Genomic DNA, 22657 nt, shown 5'->3' with positions numbered 1-22657 from the left:
GGAGGTCCATGGTGTTTATAACACGTGTAGTACAGACAAGGTGATCTTTCTACTGACAGAGACAGAGCGGAGAAAGATACCAGAGATAAGCCTAACGGGGTATTTCTGAACAGTGTTCCCAAAGGATCTCAGGATGAACTTGCTTCCACTAGGAAGGATCAATTGTTTGCTCTCGGAAAGGCCACCCAAATACTGGGCAATACAGCTTTTAGGCCAGAAAAACCACAGATGGGACAGGCTGTGATTTGCAAAGCCACTTGATTTCAGCAGCTCTGTTTGTTGCAAGTTTGCACGCTCCTTTTTCTTACCCTGATTCAGGGATCTTAGTCCTTCTTGCCCAAGGCTGACCAGCGCTGCAGAGGGGCAAGAAACAACGGAGCCATTCTCTTCAGTGCCTTGTAGCCGTCGGTGGCTTCCAAGCAATCAGTCCTCTGCCCAAGGACGGGAAGAAGAAGTGGAGATGAAAGCCATTCTCTCCCATATCCATCCAGCTTCCCACAAGAGCTTTGGTCTTTTTTTACTGGGTCTGACAGCCCCACCAGCAGCCCTCAGCCACACAGTGGCTCTACTCATTATCACTCCGTGGTTTGGATGTAAACAGGGACAGCCAACATGGTGCAGGGACCGTCCGAGGCACCCTGCAATTCTGCCAGCGCCAAATTGGATGTGATGCTGTTGGGTTGCCCAGGAACAACAAGGTCCGAGTCAGCACCTCCCGACCCACCAACCACGATGGACAGGACCGCGTCCGACTCCTGGAACGGTTCTTTGTTAGGGCCACCTTCGGGGGGGCTTTCCCCAGCAGCACCCTCCTTCAGCTCCGCCAGAGCCAGCTGGTTGGGGAGGGAAAGGCCCGCTTTGCGTCCCCGCGCCACCCGCTTCTTCTGGGGCTTCCTGAGTTGCAGGTCTTTGTCCTTGGGGGAGCCCAACCGGCATTTGTGGTCCTTCATGTACTTGTGGCGCGTGAAGCCCTTGCTGCAGGTGGGGCAGCGGTATTTGTAGTTGCCGGTGTGCGAGCGCTGATGCTCTACCATGTGGGCTCGTCGGCTGAAGGACTTGTTACAGTACTGGCACTTGTGGATCTTCATCCCTGCAGAGCATCAGAGGAGAGAGAGCTCGGTTAGAGACCCTGCACCCTAATAGAATCATAGAATCATTGAGGTTGGAAGAGACCCTTGGGATCATCGAGTCCAACCATCTCCCCTACTCTACAAAGTCCTCCCCTACACCATGTCCCTCAGCACTGCATCTAAACGGCCAGTCCTTTCAAGTAGTTGTAGAGGGTGATGAGGTCTCCCCTCAGCCTCCTCTTCCTCACACTAAACAGCCCCAGCTCCTTCAGCCGCTCCTCATATGATTTGTCTTCTAGGCCCTTCACTAGTTTCGTTGCCCTCCTCTGCACTCGCTCCAGCACCTCCAGATCTCTCTTGTATTGAGGTGCCCAGAACTGGACACAATACTCGAGGTGTGGCCTCACCAGTGCCAAGTACAGGGGCATAATCACCTCCCTTCAGGAAGACCTGCACTGCACCGAGGGAGAAAGATTCCTTTCATCTCGTTTTCCAAGGAGATGTTCCCTGCTAAAAGGGAGGAGACATCGCGGCAGGCAAATTTGCAGTCAGAAAAGGGTGAGTGGCTACACCTTGGATTTCTGCCTTTACAAAGGGCTAAACTCATAGTCTTGTCTCAAATATTAAAATATCACCAGAAAAAAAAATCTCAGGTAACTGTGATGACAATGCAAAACAATCTTAAACTAAGTAAAAAATTGTCACTATTCTTTTCCTCCCAAGTATGTGAATTTACAGTCTGACACAAACCATCCATTGTGCTGTCAGCACCATCTGATCGCGCTCTGCTTTGGACACGACAGGCACCAGAAAAGCCTTTCAGTTTTACCCCAAGAGACAAAAGTCAGAACGTTCCTTGGGGCATGGGAATCAATGACTTGTCTTTATTAGGACTGGGAGCATCATTTTTGGAACACAGAGAGAAAGGGATCAAATCCCAAGAGACCTCCTTTTGAGTGCGAGAGGGCGGTGGGGCGGGGTGGGCAGCACACTCCACAGAAAGAAGCACTTTCAGAGTTTGCTCTCTCTTGTTCCTCAGCCTCACTCCTCCTGTAACACGCTCCTGCAGCACCACCAGCAAATCCCAGCCTCTTCACTCCCAAGCCCTGGCAGCAAAGGGCAGAGCCAGACTTACCCGAATGGGACAGGATGTGAGCCTTCAGCTTGTCAGGCCTGTTGAACTCTTTATTGCAGCCCGTGTGGTTTCTGTAACGACAACAGACGCTCGTGAGCGGCACGAATCAACTGAGGATCGATGTAGAAACAGATCCTGCGCCATAAATTGATCCACAACCCTTCGCAGCACCCAGATGGGTCCCTCCGTGCAGTTGCAGCAGGAGCTCGACTGTTTCAGCCCTTCTGGAGAGGGGCAAGAAATGAAAAGGTTGCTACAGGGACACGGGGCTTCTGTAGGACCACACGTGGTCTGCGTCTCGCTTTGAATGCTTCTAAAAAGCAGCAGCATCCAGGTACCACCTGGAGAAAGAAATGCTTTGGAAAGAGCTACAAGGTGGCTGGAACAGGGAGAAGCTGGTCAGCCTTGGCTACCTTAGAAGGCCCATGGCTGTGCCATGGCTTTGGGAATGCACCTGATAAACCTGCATTTCTCTGGCTCGTACGTTAGCTCCTGTGTTGCCAAGTGCTTTTTGAGACGTGGCAGTCGGGGAGAGCCCATGGAGACAACTCTGTGCTTTGTGGTCAAATAATACTCCTCCTCTTCCCCAGTGCTCCCAAGGTGCAACCCCTCAAGCCTCCCACGAAGGCAGGCGTTATTTTACAGGGTTTGATGAATTGAAATAAAATGATGTGTCCCCATAGGACAAAGATCTGGGACTTCTGGGCTCCCAGTTCAACAGCACACAGCATTGTAGGCAGCAGTGGATTGGTAGATACCACACACGTACCCTAGGGGACCTGCAGGAGACATTCCTTCCATCCCAAACCCCATCCCAAACCCCATGAAGACACGGCCCCCATGATGGAGACACGCTACGTACGAGAAGGGACCTGCAGGAGACATTCCTTCCATCCCAAACCCCATCCCAACCCCATGAAGACACGGCCCCCACGGTGGAGACACGCTACGTACGAGAAGGGACATTTATATTTCTTAAAAGGCTCGTGGATCAGCATGTGTCGCTTCAGCTTGTCTTTCCGATTGAAAGCTGCATCGCACACTGAGCACTTAAAGGGCTTTTCACCTGGATAAAAAAAAAAAGACATTGAGAGTCAGGGACAGTCCAGTCACACAGGACTGTTCTAGTCACACACAGGATTCACTTTGGCAGCAGGGCCACCCTCGGCTTCTCTGGAAACTTCTGAAGCTTCCCTACCCTTCCTGATGGGTAAATCATAGGAGTCATAGAATTGCCTGGGTTGGAAGGGACCTTTCAGATCACCAAGTCCAACCATCAACCCAACACTGACACAAACCATCACTAACCCATGTCCCTCAGCACCACATCTGCCCAGCTTTTAAATACCTCCAGGGATGGTGACTCCACCACTGCCCTGGGCAGCCCATTCCAAGGCTTAATAACCTTTTCACTGTAAATTTTTTTCCTAATATCCATCCTAAACATCCCTTGGGATACTTGAAGCCATTTTATCTTGTCCTATGGCCTGTGACTTGGGAGAAGAGACCAACCCTCCCTGGCTACACCTTCCTGTCAGGGAGTTGGAGAGAGCAATAAGGTCTCCCCTCAGCCTTCTTTTCTCCAGGCTGAACACCCCCAGCTCCCTCTGCCTCTCCTCATGAGACTTGTGCTCCAGACCCTTCACCAGCTCCGCTGCCCTTCTCTAGAACCTGCTCCAGCCCCTCAATGTCTTTCCTGTCCTCCCCAAAACTGGACCCAGCCCTCGAGGTGGGGCCTCACCAGTGCCCAGTACAGGGGGAATGGTCACTGCCCCAGTCCTGCTGGCCACACTATTGCTGATATAGGCCAGGATGCTGTTGGCCTTCTCAGCTACCTGAGCACACTGCTGGCTCATATTCAGCCACTGTTGACCAACACTCCCAGGTCCTTTTCCATGGGGCACCTCCAGCCACTCTGCCCCCAGCCTGGACCGTCCATGGGGTTGTTGTGACCCAAGTGCAAGTAAATGGGTGGCTACAATCCCCACTGCACTGCTCCTGCTCTCCAGGGCCAGCTTCCTTACCTTCTGCAACCGTGGGCAGTGGGGAAGCCACTTCTGTGTCCCACTTCTAACTGGTGCTGTACTGGGCACGAGGCTGAACCAAAACCATACCATCTCACAGGTAATTAGTGACAGAGCAGAATCACAGAATCACAGAATCTTCTAGGTTGGAAGGGACCTTAAAGATCATCTTGTCCAACCGTCAACATAACTGACAAAAATAGACACCCACACAACAAACAAGGAGCATCATCACTAAACCAGACCTCCCAGCACTACATCAACCCGTCTTTTGAACACCTCCAGGGATGGGGCCTCAACCCCCTCCCTGGGCAGCCCATTCCAATGGCTGAGAACCCTTTCAGTGAAAAAATTTTTCCTAATATCCAGCCTGAACCTCCCCTGGCGCAACTTGAGGCCATTTCCTCTTGTCCTGTCGCAATAACACATTTGTGGCATGGTCCTTGAAACCACTCCCCAAATTTTGAACAAACCACATTTGCATTAACAGGAAAAATCATGAATCCAAGCTTAGCAAGTGCATCTTTGATTCTCTGGACCCGCTCCAGCACCTCAATGTCCCTCTTGTGGTAGGGGGCCCAAAACTGGAAACAGTACTCGAGGTGGGGCCTCCCCAGTGCCGAGTACCAGTGTTGAGGTGAGGCCTCACCAGTGCCCAGTACCAGTGCCAAGAACGAGAGGGAACGGCTTCAAGCTCCAACAGGGCAGGTTTAGATTGAACATTAGGAAAGAATTTTTCACTGAAAGAGTGGTCGGGCATTGGAACAGGCTGCCCAGGGAGGGGGTTGAGTCCCCATCCCTGGCTGTGTTTAAGGGCCGTTTAGATGCAGTGCTGAGGGACATGGTGTAGGGGAGGACTTTGTAGAGTAGGGGAGATGGTTGGACTCAATGATCCCAAGGGTCTCTTCCAACCTAGACGATTCTATGATTCTATAATTTCCCCAAATCCACGTTACTACAAATGACTCACAGTCCCCTCTGTTACTCTGGTTATCAGAAAAACAGCCGGGGCAGTACAGAGGGTGGCAGGGACTATGACACAGAGCCAGCCAGCGCCTGAGGGACATGGTGTAGGGGAGGACTTTGTAGAGTAGGGGAGATGGTTGGACTCAATGATCCCAAGGGTCTCTTCCAACATGAATGATTCTATGATTCTATGATTTCCCCAAATCCACGTTACTACAAATGACTCACAGTCCCCTCTGTTACTCTGGTTATCAGAAAAAACAGCCGGGGCAGTACAGAGGGTGGCAGGGACTGTGACACAGAGCCAGCGGCGCCGGGGGAGCCCGTACCCGAGTGGATGTGGGCGTGCAGCTTGAGGTAGTGCTCCCGGCGAAAGAACTTCTTGCAGATCTGGCACTTGAACTTGCTGCCCCCACCGTGCGTGGGGATGTGGCGGCGCAGGTACCTCTCGCAGGGGAACACCTGGTGACACACAAACACAGGGCTAAGAGCCAGCAGCACACAAAGGACACGTCACCGAGCCAGCACGGGACATGTGGCCTGCACAGAAAGCACGAGGAGCTCGTGGTGAACTGCTGTCTTGGAAAGGATGCACTGAGGAAACCTTCAGTATGTGTAAGGAAAATACAGATAGAGCTTTAAAAAAAACCCAAACAGACAAAAAAAAAATCCCCACGTAAGGAAAATACAGATAGAGCTTTAAAAAAACCCAAACAGACAAAAAAAATCTCCCCACAAATCTTTTTATCCTTAAGAAACACATAAGCTGAAACCTTGCTGCAAAATTTTGTAACACCCTATTGCTGAGGACCAGCACCCCAGGTGGATGTCCAGTCTCCCACCAGAACCAACAACTGGGGCAAGGACCCCCAGTAGTTACTACCTTCCAACAGCATTAACTTCAGTTTGTGCTTCCTGATCATCTATTACCAAAGGGGCCCATTCAAGCCAGTATGAATGGCTCCTTTGGCTAATGGGGATACTGGAGATACCCAAGCGAAGTGAATTCCTAACAAGGATGCTGCCAGCACACAGGACATCCAGGAGGTCTGGTACCCAGGACTGTGCTCTCACATCTCCAGAAAACAGCAAATTAGTAAGAATACAAACAAAAGTTAAAAATACTGCTGCAGATAACGGGCTTCCAGCCCCCTGTGCTGAAGGTCTCAGCCAGGCTCAGAAAGGCATCTGTCACCTGGTGGGGGAAGTGGGGAGAAGACAGGTCGAGAAGGCTGGGTTACTACCCATGGAGGAGAACGTTTCCCCTTCCCGAGCCACCTCAGCACAGAGTGGTGACTCCTTTCACATTGTCCCTGCCCCCACTGCGGGATTTTCATTTCCTTTGCTAGAAACAGGGGAGCAAGGGTGCAAATTTTAGTCCGGATTTCAAAAAAATAACTTCTTAGAACTCAAATCCCACAAAGTTCTGTTCCTCAAACCCCCTCCGAGTTTGTGCTGAAGAGAGTATTTCCAGCCAAAACCTACCCAGGCATCGTTCCAGTGCCAGTCACATCACTGACTGGTGTTTCTCTTTGCCAAGGATATAGAGCACTCATCCAAAAGACAGGAACGAGGGGAAACCCAGAGGCTTCTGTTGCCACAAGAGATGAGGACAGCAATGGAGGTGAACAAGTTACCCCAGAACCTTGGGTTTTTCCTGCCCAACCTTCCAGCCATAGGCATGGTGGGACAAAGGCACTTCCACCACTCTAAGACTTCCCAAAACCAGCCTTGCTCCTCCTGATATGCTTGTTTGTAAGAAAAAAGGACAGAAGACCAGAGCATAAGGGAGCTCTCCTGACAAATTCTGTTGAACAAATGGGACCCAAGGGAAAAGGCAGCAGGGAGGAACACACTCCGCATGAGGTCAGAGAGTTGGAGGCCAGCAGTGAGGTCACCTCTGCCTCTCTGAAAAAAGCCTCATGAGCCACCAGTCTGTCCTGAGGTAGGAAGGGAGAGGAAAGGGAGCCAAGGGTTCCTGTCCCCTCCAGAGCCACAGCTACGTGTCCAGATGGCTCTGGCAGCAGTCACCAACCCACCTTCTGGCAGTGAGGGCAGGGGAAGTTGTGCGTTGCCGTCTGCAGATGGTGCTCCAGAGCTTCCGGGGTGGAGTACTTATTTACACACTTCACACATCTGAATAAGGAGAGAAAAGGACAGAGCCTGTGAATGAAACCACAGCCAGCAAACCCCACACCGCAGCAGGGCTGCCCAGTCCGTCACCAGCCACCTTCCAGGTGGATTTCTGGACTATAACGTCACCACCCAGGTGTTCTGAACCTCAGAAACCCACATGGCCAGATCACACTCACACTGAGCATCCTTCACGAGTGGGAGATGCTGGAAAACCAGGTGGAAAAGCCTTTAAATTCCTAGTGTTTTTCCACACAGACACGCATGGGAGCACCCAGGGACCCGAGCACTGCTTCCCCGTGGAGATAATCCCTTACTAACTACTTCACCTTACTTAAAACACCTCCTTCCACCTTCATGGCATGAAGAGCAGCTCCCAGAGAGCCAAGAGTGGGGTGACAGCACAGGAGCAGGGTTACCCAGGGCTGGGGTAGCCACAAGGCAACATGCTCCTGTGTGGGGTCTCTGGCATCTAACGAAGCTTTGGCTCATGCCACCACCTCTCCCACACCTCCTGGGCCCTCTCCATCCCATTCTCCTGCTCTCACACAGCCTGGCAGTATTTTTGCAGGAGCCCTTTGCCAAAGCTGACTGATCATGGGCAACGGGGACATGCACCATCGACAATAAATACAGAGACACATCACATATCTGCTGTGAAACCCCCTTTCCAGACTAAAACCTCCTCAAACATAAGCAGGGCTCTCATCTCAAGGATTCCCACCAGGAAGCTGCAGGATGATGCTTTACAGTGCAAGGGATAACTAGAAATGATGATCTATGCAAGAAGTAGCAGATTATTTATTCCACAAAGCTCCCAGGTGACTTCAGCACCCTCTGGGCTTCCTACTCTTCCTGAATGTTTCTACAGGCATTTCAAAAGCTCCAGAGAGCTCTTTGTGGAATCCCTCACTCTTTCTCTCTACACTAATAGAAAGGTTTTCCAGGTAATAAAGCCCTTCGCAGCAAAGGGATAGAAGAAATACCTCACTGTACCCAGGCACAGCTTCTACAGCCCACACTCCTTTTGCTGCAGGTATTTAAGAATCACAGAAGCCAGGCTGGGAAGGGGCTTCCATGGGTCTCTCCCCCAGCCCAGTGTAGGTTCAGCTGTGCCCATCTCATTCTTGACTGGTGATAAAAGGATTTGAAGTGATGGGATCTTCCCACATAACCAAACCCAGCCTTTCACTGCCTTTCTGGAAGGTTCTTTGCGTTCACTGAATTTCACTGAATTTTTTAGAGTTGGAAGGGACCATAGAGATCATCTAGTCCAACTCCCCTGCTGAAGCAGGATTGCCTAGAGCTTGTCAGAGCATGTTACTCAGGAGCATCCAGGTGGGTCTTGAAAATCTCCAAGGAAGGGGACTCCACACCCTCCCTGGGCAGCCTGTTCCAGGGCTCTGTCACCCTCACTGTGAAGAAGTTTCTCCTCATATTTGAGTGGAACCTCTTATGTTCCAGCTTGTGCCCGTTGCCCCTCGTCCTGTCACTGGGAACCACTGAAAAGAGTCTGGCTCCCTCCTCCTTCAACCCACCCTTGAGATACTTGTCAGCATTAATAAGGTCTCCCCTCAGCCTTCTCTTCTCCAGGCTAAAGAGTCCCAGCTCTCTCAGTCTCTCCTCATAAGGGAGATGCTCCAATCCTTGAATCATCTTTGTTGCCCTACGCTGGACTCTTTCCAGTAGTTCCCTGTCCCTCTTGAACTGGGGAGCCCAGAACTGGACGCAGTACTCCAGTTGTGGCCTCACCAGTGCATTCAAAGTGCTTCACCCCAGCAGCCTGGTGGAGGGGCCCCCCATTTACCACCTGGGTGCCCAAAAGAACCGTGGCTCCTGAAGATGTGTCCCCCTCTCCCCTCTAATGTCCCCACCGCTCTCAGCCAAACACACTCTGCACCCACTCACTCCTACAAGCCTTGTGAGCATCGATTGCTACTGTACTTGTACACGGCCACATCCTTCTTGGGGCTGTGCTGGGGCAGCAGGCTGTGGGAATACTGGTGGACGCCCAGCTCGTACAGGGAGGGGAAGTCCTTGCTGCAGAGGTGGCAGCGATAACTCAGCTCCTCCTGGTGGCTCTTGATGTGCTCGAGGAAGGACTCCAGCTTCTGGAAGGTCTGAGCGCAGGTCTTCACCACACACTTGTACACCTGGATGAAGAAGGGAGAGTCACTGGGGTGGCCCATCACGGAAACAAACAGGGAAAAATCCTCTGCCAACCGACGGAGTGGCCTTTCTTTTTGGAAATAGTTGCCACTGGGTCATTTCCAGAAAGGGGCCACTGCCCCTTGACGCACTGTGCTGGAGAACAGCTGATGTTACCGGAGTGGCCTTTCTTTTTGGAAATAGTTGCCACTGGGTCATTTCCAGAAAGGGGCCACTGCCCCTTGACGCACTGTGCTGGAAAACAGCTGATGTTACAGAATCACAGAATGGTTCAGGTTAGAAGGGACCTTAAAGATCATCCAGTTCTAACCCCCCTGCCCTGGGCAGGGACACCTCCCACCACACCAGGTTGCTCCAAGCCCCCTCCAACCTGGCCTTGAACCCCTCCAGGGATGGGGCAGCCACAGCTTCTCTGGCCAGCCTGTGCCAGGCTCTCACCACCCTCACAGCAAAGAAGTTCTTCCCCACATCTCATCTCAGTCTCCCCTCTTTCAGAGTAAAACCCTCCCCCCTCGTCCTATAGCTCCCCTCCCTGATCCAGAGTCCCTCCCCATCTCTCCTGGAGCCCCTTTAGGGACTGGAAGGGGCTCTAAGGTCTCCCCGGAGCCTTCTCTTCTCCAGGCTGAACCCCCCAACTCTCTCAGCCCCCCCTCCCAGCAGAGGGGCTCCAGCCCTCCCAGCATCTCCGTGGCCTCCTTTGGACCCATTCCAACAGGTCCACATCCTTGTGAACAAAGCAGCACTGAAGTTCCCAGAGCATCCCACCATGCCCAGGCCCACGGGGTGACAGCACTCAGGCAGGGCACAGCAGTGAAACCCTGCCCTGCACTGCAGCAGGACACAACATGGTGATCAAACATCCCCTTCCTCCGCTGTCTTCCTCAGAGGAAGGGTCCTTAACAGTGAAGAGCAGCTCAGCATCAAAACGTGGCTGACAGCTCCAGGTGAAGACAACGGGCAGAACCTGCTGGGAGCTGAACATTCTGCAAGTGCATATTTGTCAGGGCACTCCCACAAAAGCAAGGTGGGAGAAAGGGGTGCTGGTGTCAGCACCCAAAACCACTCGAGTGAATGAGACCACAACATCCTGACCGTCCCACCACCCGAGAGCTGCCACCTACACTGAAAAACTGCAAAACTTTGCCCTTCACTTCTTGTGTTTCTTCTCCAGCCACCCAAACCTGCTCAGCTGATTTCTCACCCAGCAGAAGGAGCTTTTCAAAGCCCCCCCCAGACCACCCAGCTGCAACCCAGCCTCGCAGAGAGCCGAGCTGCATGCAAAGCGCTGGCAGCTTGACAGATCAAGAGGCTCAGGACAGACCCTAGGACCTATCTGAAGCCCATCCCTCCCTCACCACTGCCCCGGGGAACCTCCTGTCCCCTACCTGCTCGTTCTTGTGCTGCGTCATGTGCGATTTGAGCTGGAAATAGGTGTTGAATTTGCTGGGGCAGAACTGGCACTGGTAAGAGCTATCGATCAAGACAACCTGCTTGGCTTCCAGTTTGCCCGTCTCGCTCTCCTCCAAGGGGCTCATCTCTTGGGGTGGTTCTGAAGGGTTTCTCAAGGGCTGAGTCAAACCTGGAGACAGGGAGAGAGAAAGTCACAGGCTGCGATGAGAGAGCTCTCAAAGCTGCTACATAAGCACCACACTGCTGAGACACACCAGGCCTGGCTCTCGGACCAGGCTCTTTCTTTCAAAGACAGATTCTTTAGATCAGATGAATCTCAGTCTCTAACAGGGTAGTTTTAAGTTTGTCTACAGATTATCAAGGGCTCTGACTACTCCATCTTCCTCTCCTTGACCCATTCTCTTTTTCCAGGGCTCTAATTGTGCCCTGTAGAGCAGTCAGCAGAGCAGGGAAACCTGCTGTCAGCAGGTCCCACCAGGGAACCAGAGCCAGATTTACTCCCACCTCTGGCAGCAGACGGGAGGTAAGATCCAGCCAGTAGCTCACAGTCCATGACGTCTGTACCTGTCCTGGGCTGGGTTCAGTTTTGGGCCCCTCACTACAGGAAAGACATTGAAGTGCTGGAGCGTGTCCAGAGGAGAGCCACCAAGCTGGTGAGGGGTCTGGAGAACAAGTCCTATGAGGAGAGGCTGAGGGAACTGGGCATGTTTAGTTTGGAGAAGAGGAGGCTGAGGGGAGACCTCATTGCCCTCTACAACTCCCTGAAAGGAGGGTGTAGAGAGGCAGGTGTTGGCCTCTTCTCCCAAAGGACGAACAACAAGACCAGAGGAAATGGTCTGAAGTTGGGGCAGGGGAGATTTAGATTAGATATTAGAAAGAACTACTTTACTGAGAGAGTGGTCAGGCCCTGGAACAGCCTGCCCAGGGAGGTGGTGGAGTCACCATCCCTGGAGGGATTTAAGAAACGTATAGACATGGCTCTTCAGGGCATGCTCTAGTGCCCAAGGTTATTGGTTTATGGTGAGGTGTTGAGTGTGGGGTTTAGTTGGTGGGTGCGGTGTTTTTGGTGGGTGTTTGGTGAGGTGTGGATTTTTTTGGTGTGGTTTTTTGTTTTTTTGGTTTTTTTTTGGTGGTTGGACTCGATGATCTCAGAGGTCCCTTCCAACCACTAAGATTCTGTGATTCTGTCTGCATGGAGCAGCTCCAGTGGGGCCTTGTCCTAGCCATGACATTGTCACGGTGTTCCCTCCCCTCCCGAGGCCACCAGCCGAAAAGAGTATCCAGACACAGTGCCAGCAAGGAGCTCTTCTCCACCTCAAGTTATTTTCAGCTGGCCATCAGGGCCAGAGCGAGCCCGGGCATGACTTGCACATTGCAAACAAGAGAGAGCACTGGGCTATGTGAAACCACCGGCTCCTCCAGCCACTAGCCCAGAGCTGCCAAGTGGGGCTCATGAGCTGCCAAAGCTTCACCTGCCAGAGAGGAAGAAGGGGGAAGACACCTCACCCTGTCCCCAGGCACATGCTGGATGCTGGCACAGCGTTTGGAGCCGCCGTCTCCTGAATCCACCACATCTGGAGGTACCCAAGGATGGGCCCACCAGCAGGACATCCAGCAAATGTGACTCCCTTCTCTCGTGTGTGCTGCTAAACCCCACGGCAGGAACGCAAACAGCACACACAGCTCCTTTCCCCCCCCTCCCTCCCCGTGAGGAAGTGCAGGGACGTGCAGACTCCTCACACCACTGCTCTGCCCCCAGCACATGCCATCCTCAGGCAGCAAACCTGTGTTCTCCTCCTCCTCCGGCTGGTTGGGGTTCAAGGCCATGACCTGCACCGTGATGGAGTTGCGGGAGATGGTGCACCCCAGCCCCGGGGGCCACACTTTATGGGTTTGCATGTGCTTCTTCACATTGGACTTCTGGGCAAAGGCTCGGCCGCAGACGATGCACTGGAAGGGCTTCTCTCCTGTGTGACTGAAGGCAGAAGGCACCCTGTCAGCAGCCAGCAGAGAGAGGGGGCAGCCCCCAGGCACGGGCCCTGCTGGGGGTGGCTGCTGGAGGACCACACTAGGCACCCTGCTCGCCAGATCAGCACCTGGACCGGCCACAGAAGGACTTTTGAGACCTGATTAACTAGAGAAAATGGATTGTGAGAGGTCTGGGGAAACAAGACTGGCACACAGACAAAGCACTCGGGGTCTGGGGATAACAAGGGATCAAAGGAAGAAGTGGGAGAGGAAAAAAGCTCTGCAGCAACATCAGGTCATTCATTTTCGGGGTTTTTACGTGGACCTCAGGAACACCATCACTTTCCCAGGTGTACAACCCTTCTCTTCCCTGTCACCCCTCTCTCCCCTGCACACATAGCTCTTCTAGCTTGACCTCCCTGAATTTGTTCTCCCCTGTTTGCAGCAGAAAGGTCTTTCTACCCCAAGCTTCTAGTTCAGGAGAAACAGCAGAGTCTAACATATGGAGGCTGGGAAAGAGAGCAAAACCACCACTTGTTCCTTCTCATCTGTCCTGAGTCCAGCAGATTATCTGGGGGAAACTGTGAATATTTCAACTGCTTCCTCCCGGAGAAGAGTTCCCTGTGCAGACACTGAGCTTGGCTTGCAGTTTGCCACCACTAGCAAACACAAAGGCTGCAGCTTCCTAGGGAGGTAGAGAAGAGGAAAGGGCAGAGGCAAGCAGTGGAGGTGCTGCTGGCTCCAGTGACGAGGTGACAACAGGTTTGGCTTTCAAGGTCTCCTCAGCAAGGAAAACAAGTCTCCAGTCCCAGCCCGTAATCAGCAAGAAGATTACATCCATGATGCAACCTTTACCCCAGCCATGGGGGAGAGGGTGTCCTGGGGGAAGGGGGATGAAGGATCATCTCCCAGCACAGACTCTGGGTCAGGACAAACACAACACCCACTGGACTGCACAGACTCCCCCAGCAGGGCTGTGGCCACCTGCCCCCCAGCCACACTGCCACGTTGGGACTAGTGGCACCATTACCTTCTGATGTGCTGCTGCAGGTCGAAGTTCTTGGTGAAGGCCTTGTCGCAGTAAGTGCATTTCAGCTTGGGGGACTTGGGTTTGCCTGAAAGAGCAAGAGCACACACAGGAATGAGACCACAGGGGACAGCCCTGTCCCCCACCCCTGCACCACAGGGCCCTCACCCCAAGAACATCTGCTCAGGACCAAGAATAAAGGGCTTATGAAAGGGTAAGATCTGCCTGGCAAGACTGAGGAGAGGTTATGGGCACAAATTTATTTAACATAGCCTGAGCTAACTCTAGAAGTACAGAGGAGTAGTGGAGGCAGCAAGACATCCCCTCCAGGCATGAACCTCTCCAGAGACCCTTGCAGCTGGGCTACAAAGCACCTACAGAATCACAGAATGATATGGGGTTGGAAGGGACCTCTGGAGATCATCCAGTCCAACCCCCTGCCAGAGCAGGGTCACCCAGAGCAGGCTGCACAGGAACGTGTCCAGGTGGGTTTGAATGTCTCCAGAGAAGGAGACTCCACCACCTCTCTGGGCAGCCTCTGCCAGGGCGCTGCCACCCTCACAGCAAAGAACTTCCTCCTCATGTTTAGGTGGAACTTCCTGTGTTCTAGTTTGTGCCCGTTCCCTCTTGTCCTGTCTCTGGGCACCACTGAAACAAGACTGGCCCCATCCTCCTGACACCCACCCTTTCAGTATTGACAGGTTTTGATCAGATCCCCCCTCAGCCTTCTCTTCTCCAGACTAAAAAGACCCAAGTCCCTCAGCCCTTCCATCTAAGAGAGATGCTCCAGGCCCCTGATCATCTTCGTAGCCCTCTGCTGTCCCCGCTCCAGCAGTTCCCTGTCCTTCTTCAACTGGGGAACTCAGAACTGCACATAGGACTCCAGATGTGGCCTCACCAGGGCAGAACAGAGGAGGAGGGTGACCTCCCTTGATCAGCTGGCCACACTACTTCAAAGGCACGTTGGGCATTGGGGAAAGACACGGGATTAGTGAGAGGAAAGGGCCCCAGTTCTGTCTATCTCCTATGAACTCACCAAGGTCAGCCATCAGCCAGAGTACACGCATTTCTCCCATCCAGAAGATCAGTCAGTCACATCTTCTATCTATTATGATGGGGCATAAACCAGTGGAAAACAGCAGAACCGTGGGCTGCTCCAGGAAATTTTGGACTGAGAGCTGCAGCCTGCACGGTCACTCACACCTCTGCAAATCCCACTAAACCCTAGCATCTGTGTGGCTCTAACTCCAGAGCCCAAGCCTTTCTGGGGAGGAAGGCCACATGGCTCTCCTCCACCTCACTCCTGGGACCTCCCTTGTCACTCTTCTGGTGTACTTGAATTACACCAGCGATGGGCAGGCTCACCAGTGGGGGATCTAACACTCCTCCAGCCTGTCGTGGGGCACGTCCCTGTCCTGTGTCACCTGGGGACAGGCATTTTTTCTTCACAGGCATTGCAAGACATGGCAGGGACAGGGCAGCTGGGCCCTCGAGAAGAGAGTCTTCAGGGCCAGGCCACATCTGGGCAGTTTTCCTTGGGTGAAAATGGACCGAGCTCTAACATCTTACTTTGTAGGATCTCCCCATTTCAGGTGTGATCCAAAAAGCATGTAGCTGCAGCAGATTTAGCTCACCCAGGCAGCAGCACAGTGACAGTCCTTTCACGTGCGCTCAGAGGTGACAGACAATAAGCATGTCCACGCTTCAACCTGCTCTTGGTAGCTTCATGTGTTCCTCGTGTTCCTCCTCAGGAGCTACCTGCACAGCCAGAGCCACCCCACAGGGCTGGAGAGCCCATGGTTTGACCACTAGAGGATAAGAAGGCTGGCCCACAGGCCAGTGCAGGGCTTAAGGACACTCACCTTCCTGCAGCCCGCTCTCGTTTTTGCAGCGCCGACTTTTGGCAGCGGAGGTGGCATCAAAACCAACCACCCCACCTCCTCCCCCGCTGGTCAAAGGACTGGGAGCACTGGTGCTCTTGGACTTGAAGCCCTGCTTGCCGGGGCTGTACACAGGAGGAGAAGGGTACACAGGACTTTCCACGCACTGGCTCGGTACCTGCAAGAGGGCAATTTATCAGAGGAAATAGGTTCACTACAGTCACGCTGTGCCCTAACGTCCAGCTCCAGAAGACTCGCTGTACCAGGCTGTTAATCGGGCTGGGTTTTCTCCCTCTGGCCAAACTGGATCAAATTTTTGGTTCTCCAGTCCGACAACGTGTCTCTAACTAAAACTAACACCCTGCACAGCGTGCAACTCCCTTGCTGAACATCACAAAGTCTCCAGGAGTTATTGCAGCAGGAACAGGACAGCAAAGAAACACTAGGAAAGAGCCACCTAATCCCTCATCCATGTCTTATACCTGGAAGAGTTTTCACCCCTCTGTACAGGTTATCAGGACGATCACCGCTGACCCTGTGGGTTCACACCACCCCTGAAGACAGGGATCTCCAGGCCCTGCCTGTGCCAGCAGGACTGCAGAAGAGAAGGAAAGCACAAGAAAAATTCCAGGTGGCAACACACAGCTGTTTAAGTATTAGAATATTAGAACAGAATATTCTAATATTAGAATATTCTGATGGATGAGAAGCTCGACACGAGCCGGCAATGTGCACTGACAGCCCGGAAAGCCAACCACATCCTGGGCTGCATCAAAAGAAGGGTGGCAGCAGGGTGAGGAGGGGGGATTCCGCCCCTCACTCCGCTCTCATGAGACCCCACCTGGAGCACTGTGTCCAGCTCTGGAGTCCTCAGCACAGGAAGGGCATGGGCCTGTTGGAGCGGGGCCAGAAGAGGCCAAAAAGATGATGAGAGGGCTGGAGCCCCTCTGCTGGGAGGGGGGGCTGAGAGAGTTGGGGGGCTCAGCCTGGAGAAGAGAAGGCTTCGGGGAGACCTTAGAGCCCCTTCCAGTCCCTCAAGGGGCTCCAGGAGAGATGGGGAGGGACTCTGGATCGGGGAGTGTAGCAATAGGATGAGTAGTAATGGTTTTAAACGAAAAGAGGGGAGATTGAGATGAGATCTGGGGAAGAACTTCTTTGCTGTGAGGGTGGTGAGAGCCTGGCCCAGGTTGCCCAGAGAAGCTGTGGCTGCCCCATCCCTGGAGGGGTTCAAGGTCAAGTTGGATGGGGCTTGGAGCAACCTGCTCTGGTGGAGGTGTCCCTGCCCAGGGCACGAGGGTCAGAAGTGGATGGTCTTTAAGGTCCCTTCCAACTCTAACCATTCCATGATTCTATGAAAAGTATGCTTAGAGAAGACAACAGAGGCATCAGTCTGGGGTGACATGGTTTGAGGGCATTTCTGTTGCCTACCCTGATAAATTAACACAGAGCACTAAGTATCCAACATCCCCATCTATTTCTGACCACTGACACTTCCAGAGTAGATGCCAGCTACAAAGATAAGACCAGCAAACCTCTGTTACACCCAGTAGTTTCCATTGTGAATGGCAATGCTAACGTGGAGGCTGTGAATAGCTGACCCACCAGCACATCCAGCCCTGCCTGTGCCTCTCTGGAGGAGAAGCTGCCGTGACAAGTTTGCTTATTGAGACTCAGATTAACTTTTTCTCTCCACTTAAGCCTGCAGAGCACAGGCTGCTGCTCTGTACCCCTTTGGGACATAACCCCCTCACCTCAGGCCACTCTCACTCCCAACACCTGCAGGTATCCCTCAACCACAGCAGATACTCGGGTCTCCTAAACCCACGCCAGCTCCTCTTAATTGTTTTTCTTGTTCTCAGAATCCCTGTCATCTTTCCAACCACCTTCTGTTCAGTACTGAATTTCACTGAATTTCACTGAATTTTAGAGTTGGAAGGGACCATAGAGATCATCTAGTCCAACTCCCCTGCTGAAGCAGGATTGCCTAGAGCTAGAGCATGTTACTCAGGAGCATCCAGGTGGGTCTTGAAAATCTCCAAAGAAGGGGACTCCACACCCTCCCTGGGCAGCCTGTTCCAGGGCTCTGCCACCCTCACCGTGAAGAAGTTTCTCCTCATATTTGAGTGGAACCTCTTATGTTCCAACTTGTGCCCGTTGCCCCTCGTCCTCTCACTGGGAACCACTGAAAAGAGTCTGGCTCCCTCCTCCTTCAACCCTCCCTTGGGTACCTTCTCCTATAGGAAACAATCATCGTCAAATAACCTAACACATCTTTCCCAGACTCTTAATTCTGCATTTCCAATTTCCAATTTGGCGTTTCATTCCAAGCCTGGCTCGTTAGAGGAGGACAGAGCCCCCTGACCTTACCTCCATGGGGGGGTAGGGCTGCATCCCCAGTGTCTGGATCTCCACCGTGCTGGTTGGTGCCATGGGAGCAGGAGCACTGTACACCTCCACCCCCCCGCTGCCGCCGGCGCTGGGCTGCCCCGGAGCCCCCAGGCTGCCAGGGGGAGGTGGGGGAGGCTGAGGAGGAGGTGGTGGAGGGGGAGGGGGAGGCGGAGGGGGCTGGGAGAGGTAGCCAGCCCCAGCGTGCATACTCAAGCTGCTCTAAAACCAAAAACAGGGAGAGACAGACAGAGAAGAGGTTGAAAATGCAGCACTGCGTTGGAAAGGCTGCTCCCTCAAACGCGTTCCCAATCCCGATTCAACCTGTTCAACTGTCAGGTTGGACCAGACTGTGCTGCCTTGCAGAGGGCTAGCATGACCTGTCCATAGGGATTGTCTCCTCCAAAACCCCACTGCTTTTCTCGCTTTGTTTTTAAAGCTTTTAATCCTTCTGTTACAAAGAACATTTTCAGAGGATGGAGAATGTATCCAGCTTGGCCGGCCCTGGGGACAGCCCAGAACAACCAGCCCAGGAGGAGAGGGATCCAGGGGGCAAACTGATGAGTGCTCTAGAAGACAACCATTATACAGGGGCTCAACAAAAAGCTGGAGAGACCACGTTACAAATATTTGGGCATCCAGCAATGAGGACACCGGGAGAGGGCAAGCCCTGGAGCTATCCCATCATTTATCCATCCCTCCTTCCCAAGCCTGGCTGTCACTTTGGGAAGGTGCCCAAGATTCAGCATCAAAGCAGATCTCCAGACTCTGATGGACCAACAGGACTCTCCTGCTGTGCAGGAGCCAGAGTCCCATGCAGTGGGACCCCCCCAGGCCCACAAATGCCCCTTACCTGTGCCGGGGGCTGCACCGTGGGCATGGGCTGGTCCAAGGATGTAAAAGCAGACATGGCCGACATCAGCACCTCATCACTCACCAAGATGTTCCCCTGCACCAGCGTCTGAATCAAGGGTGATGGGGGAACAGTGATGTACGTAGAAATTTGCTGAAAGGGAAAAAAGAAAAAAGGATGCTCTGTGGACCAGCAACAGGACAAAAAAATGATGACGCTGCTTTTTACTGAACCTTGGAGTCTCTGCTTTCACAGCCTCTGGTCAGATGGGCCACAGTAATTATCTACAGCTTCCTGCTGAGTCCATGGTGGTTTCGAGCTGTAACATTAAGGCAGCTCCAGAAACCTTCTTCAGAAAAGGAGGTAAAAAATCCCCCAGTGGCTCGGGAAAGCGGCCACTGCCTCCAATTCAAATCAGGGGTTATTAAAGGAGAACCACAGGACAAACTGCTCGCAGACAAGCTCAGGCCTTTCCTGGGTGCTTCCCCCAGCTAGGAAAGGTGGAGAACCGAGGAAGGCTGCTCTGGCTGCAGATGATGAACGTCAGGCTTGTCTCTGGAGTTGGATTCTAGGAGGGGAGGGACACTGTCCCGTTTTCCGGGTGGAAACAACCCATGTTTGCAGCCCTGGGCAGCACCATCCACTGGCACTGTGTTAACTTGAAAAAAGCACTTGGTTTGAAAGCACGTCAGAAACCACCATGACTGCAGTCATAGTACACATCACACACAAGGGATTTGCTCCCAAGAAGTCTGTTGGGAAGGAGAATTACTCCAGAGAGAATATTCCCTTAACGCTCATCACACCACATTACATGGGCTCGTCGGCAGGAGACCGAGAGGAGGGATGCAGGGATGAAGCTGCCAGACACTGCCCTCCTCTTCTGCCCACGAGATGGACCACAGCCAGTGGAACAGCAAGAGCCACTTGACCCCAAGCCCCACACAGTGCGTACCCAGGCTGTGACACCAGGGGTCTTCAGCAGAACTGTCAATATGATATGAAACCCCTTCTGTCCTGAAAAAACCAGCTCTCTGACACTCGTGCTACCCAGACCTCACTGCAGGGGACCGGGCAGCTTTAACCAAGAGGTCACAGAATCACAGAATCTTCTAGGTTGGAAGGGACCTTAAAGATCATCTTGTCCAACCGTCAACCTAACTGACAAAAATAGACACCCACACAACAAACAAGGAGCATCATCACTAAGCCATACCTCCCAGCACTACATCAACCCCTCTTTTGAACACCTCCAGGGATGGGGCCTCAACCCCCTCCCTGGGCAGCCCATTCCAATGCCTGATAACCCTTCCAGTGAAAAATTTTTTCCTAATATCCAGCCTGAACCTCCCCTGGCGCAACTTGAGGCCATTTCCTCTCGTCCTGTCACCTGTGACTTGAGAGAAGAGACCGACCCCCACCTCTCTACACCCTCCTTTCAGGGAGTTGTAGAGAGCACCTGGTCAAAACCCAACAGGACCACAACTGAGCCTCCTAGAAGAGAGGTCAGTCAGGAGGCAGTCCTGGATCCAAAAGCATCACCCGGAGGTCCCCCCATTCCCAAACCCATGGTGACAGGGCAGTAGAGCCCGTGCCCGCAGCCCGGTACCTGCCGGCTGGCACTCGGAGCCTGCTGCACCGACGTGATGGAGGGGGTGTACACACTGTTGGTGGCCAGTGAGACCGTGGAGAGGGAAGGGGTGTTCCCCTGGCACTGCTCTCTCTTGTGGGTCATGAAGGCAGGCAGTGAGTTGAACTGCTTCTTACACTTCCCGCAGAGGAACACGTCTTCGTCATCTGCAAACAAAAGGACCAGATCACTGCTCCAGGCTTTCTTCTGCATCCCCCAGTGCTACTCCTAAAAACCACAGCCGCAGGGAAACAGACACCTTTTGGATCTCAACACCTCAAGGACATCATCATCAGGAGAGATCAGCTGCAAGAGCCAAACTGTCCCTCTTTCCCAATCCCATGCTCTCCTTAAAGCCAGCTGATGGGACTGAGCCCATCTCAGCCCTGCTCCCGTGTACAAACCCCATTTTCCTGTGACAAACTGAATCCCGTTGTCACATCCTCATCCCAAAGACACGAACAAGCAACCCAGCTTTGCTCTTGTAGCACCCTCTGCTTTTAGTCAGAGCAGCCTCCTCCAAAGGACCTGCATTATGCCAGCTGGGGCAGATTTTATTAGTCAGGTTGCACAAAGGAAGAGAAGTAACTTGGGTCAGGGCACAGAGACAACAACAGCTTGAGTCCAAAAGCCACCCACCCACAAGACTGCTGGTTTCTGGCGCCTCTGCTCGGTGTTAGAAGCAGAAAGAAGACAACCCAGTTACCACATCCTAAATGAAATTTGCAGCGTGAGCAAACCACACAAGTACACGCCATTTTGCCCTCAATCCAGATGGACTCAAAGGCTGCACCTCCCGTCTGACTCACAGCCTGAAGGAGAACGTTTTTGGGGACACAAAGACTATAACTTCTCCAGGGAATAATTCGGTGTCCACCCAGCGAGTCCCAGTAAAGCACTGTGAGTGTTCAAGAATGACCAGTTCCCGTATTCATTCACACAGGTGAGATACTCAGTGACTGGAGCAGTTGGACATCCCCAGAGCATGAGGAATGGCTCATTAAATTAAAAATGTGAACAGTAACAAGCACTAGAGACTGCTCCCTCCCTTCGTGCCTTTATTGGAAATGCACAGTTGAGTCTCTTCTTATTACTATCTCCAAAAGCATCTCTGCTCGCTTGGACACTTCTCTCACAGAATCACAGAATGATCTGGAGTTGGAAGGGACCTCTGGAGATCATCTCCTCCAACCCCCTGCCAGAGCAGGGCCACCCAGAGCAGGTCCCACAGGAATGTGTCCAGGTGGGTTTGAATGTCTCCAGAGAAGGAGACTCCACCACCTCCCTGGGCAGCCTCTGCCAGGGCTCTGCCACCCTCACAGGAAAGAAGTTCCTCCTCATGTTTAGGTGGAACTTCCTGTGTTCAAGTTTGTGCCCGTTCCCTCTTGTCCTGTCCCTGGGCACCACTGAAAAAAGCCTGGCCCCATCCTCCTGACACCCACCCTTTCAGTATTGACAGGTGTTGGTCAGATCCCCCCTCAGCCTTCTCTTCTCCAGACAACTAAGACCCAAGTCCCTCAGCCCTTCCATCTAAGAGAGATGCTCCAGGCCCCTCATCATCTCTGTGGTCCTCTGCTGTCCCCTCTCCAGCAGTTCCCTGTCCTTCTTGATGTGGGGAGCCCAGAACTGAACCCAGTGCTCCTGATGGGGCCTCACCAGGGCAGAGTAGAGGGGGAGGGTGACCTCCCTTGAGCTGCTGGCCACACTCTTCTTGATGCACTCCTCCTTCCTGCTCCTTCTGAGGGCTCACAACACCTGCAGCAGCACCCTAGACACACAGCCCTACAAGTACAGCTGCTCTGCTGGCTGTTCCAACAGTCACAAGTGCACACTGTAGGAAGAAATTCACAGTCCCTGCCCCTCTTCCCTCTCTCCCGGTGCTACCAGGACTCACCCATGGGCTGGATGGCAGTGGAAGAGTTGACATTTTGAGCAGACGGATCAGTCACCCCTCCTTGCCCATCCAGTAAGGACTGCACAGCCAGCACCGTCTGATTGTCCATTCCT

General features: G+C 53.0%; 1 protein-coding gene across 1 annotated transcript; it reads right to left on the bottom strand.

The window, feature by feature from the left end:
- ZNF341 (zinc finger protein 341) lies at positions 1-22657 on the bottom strand. The gene is made up of 14 exons (XM_014941224.1): positions 22545-22657; positions 20630-20817; positions 19021-19173; positions 18150-18389; positions 15765-15960; positions 13906-13990; positions 12692-12882; positions 10883-11076; positions 9273-9481; positions 7235-7331; positions 5525-5657; positions 3160-3271; positions 2206-2276; positions 1-1090 (listed from the first exon to the last, which is right to left on the bottom strand). Exons 1-14 carry the CDS (start codon positions 22651-22653, stop codon positions 576-578), a joined length of 2493 nt encoding a protein of 830 aa, XP_014796710.1. The 5' UTR covers positions 22654-22657; the 3' UTR covers positions 1-575.

Source organism: Calidris pugnax, unplaced genomic scaffold, assembly GCF_001431845.1.
Source record: "Calidris pugnax isolate Ruff unplaced genomic scaffold, ASM143184v1 scaffold55, whole genome shotgun sequence".
NCBI classification, from domain to species: domain Eukaryota; kingdom Metazoa; phylum Chordata; class Aves; order Charadriiformes; family Scolopacidae; genus Calidris; species Calidris pugnax.
Note: the sequence above shows the minus strand (reverse complement) of the source record. Positions and strands in the feature narration are given on the sequence as shown.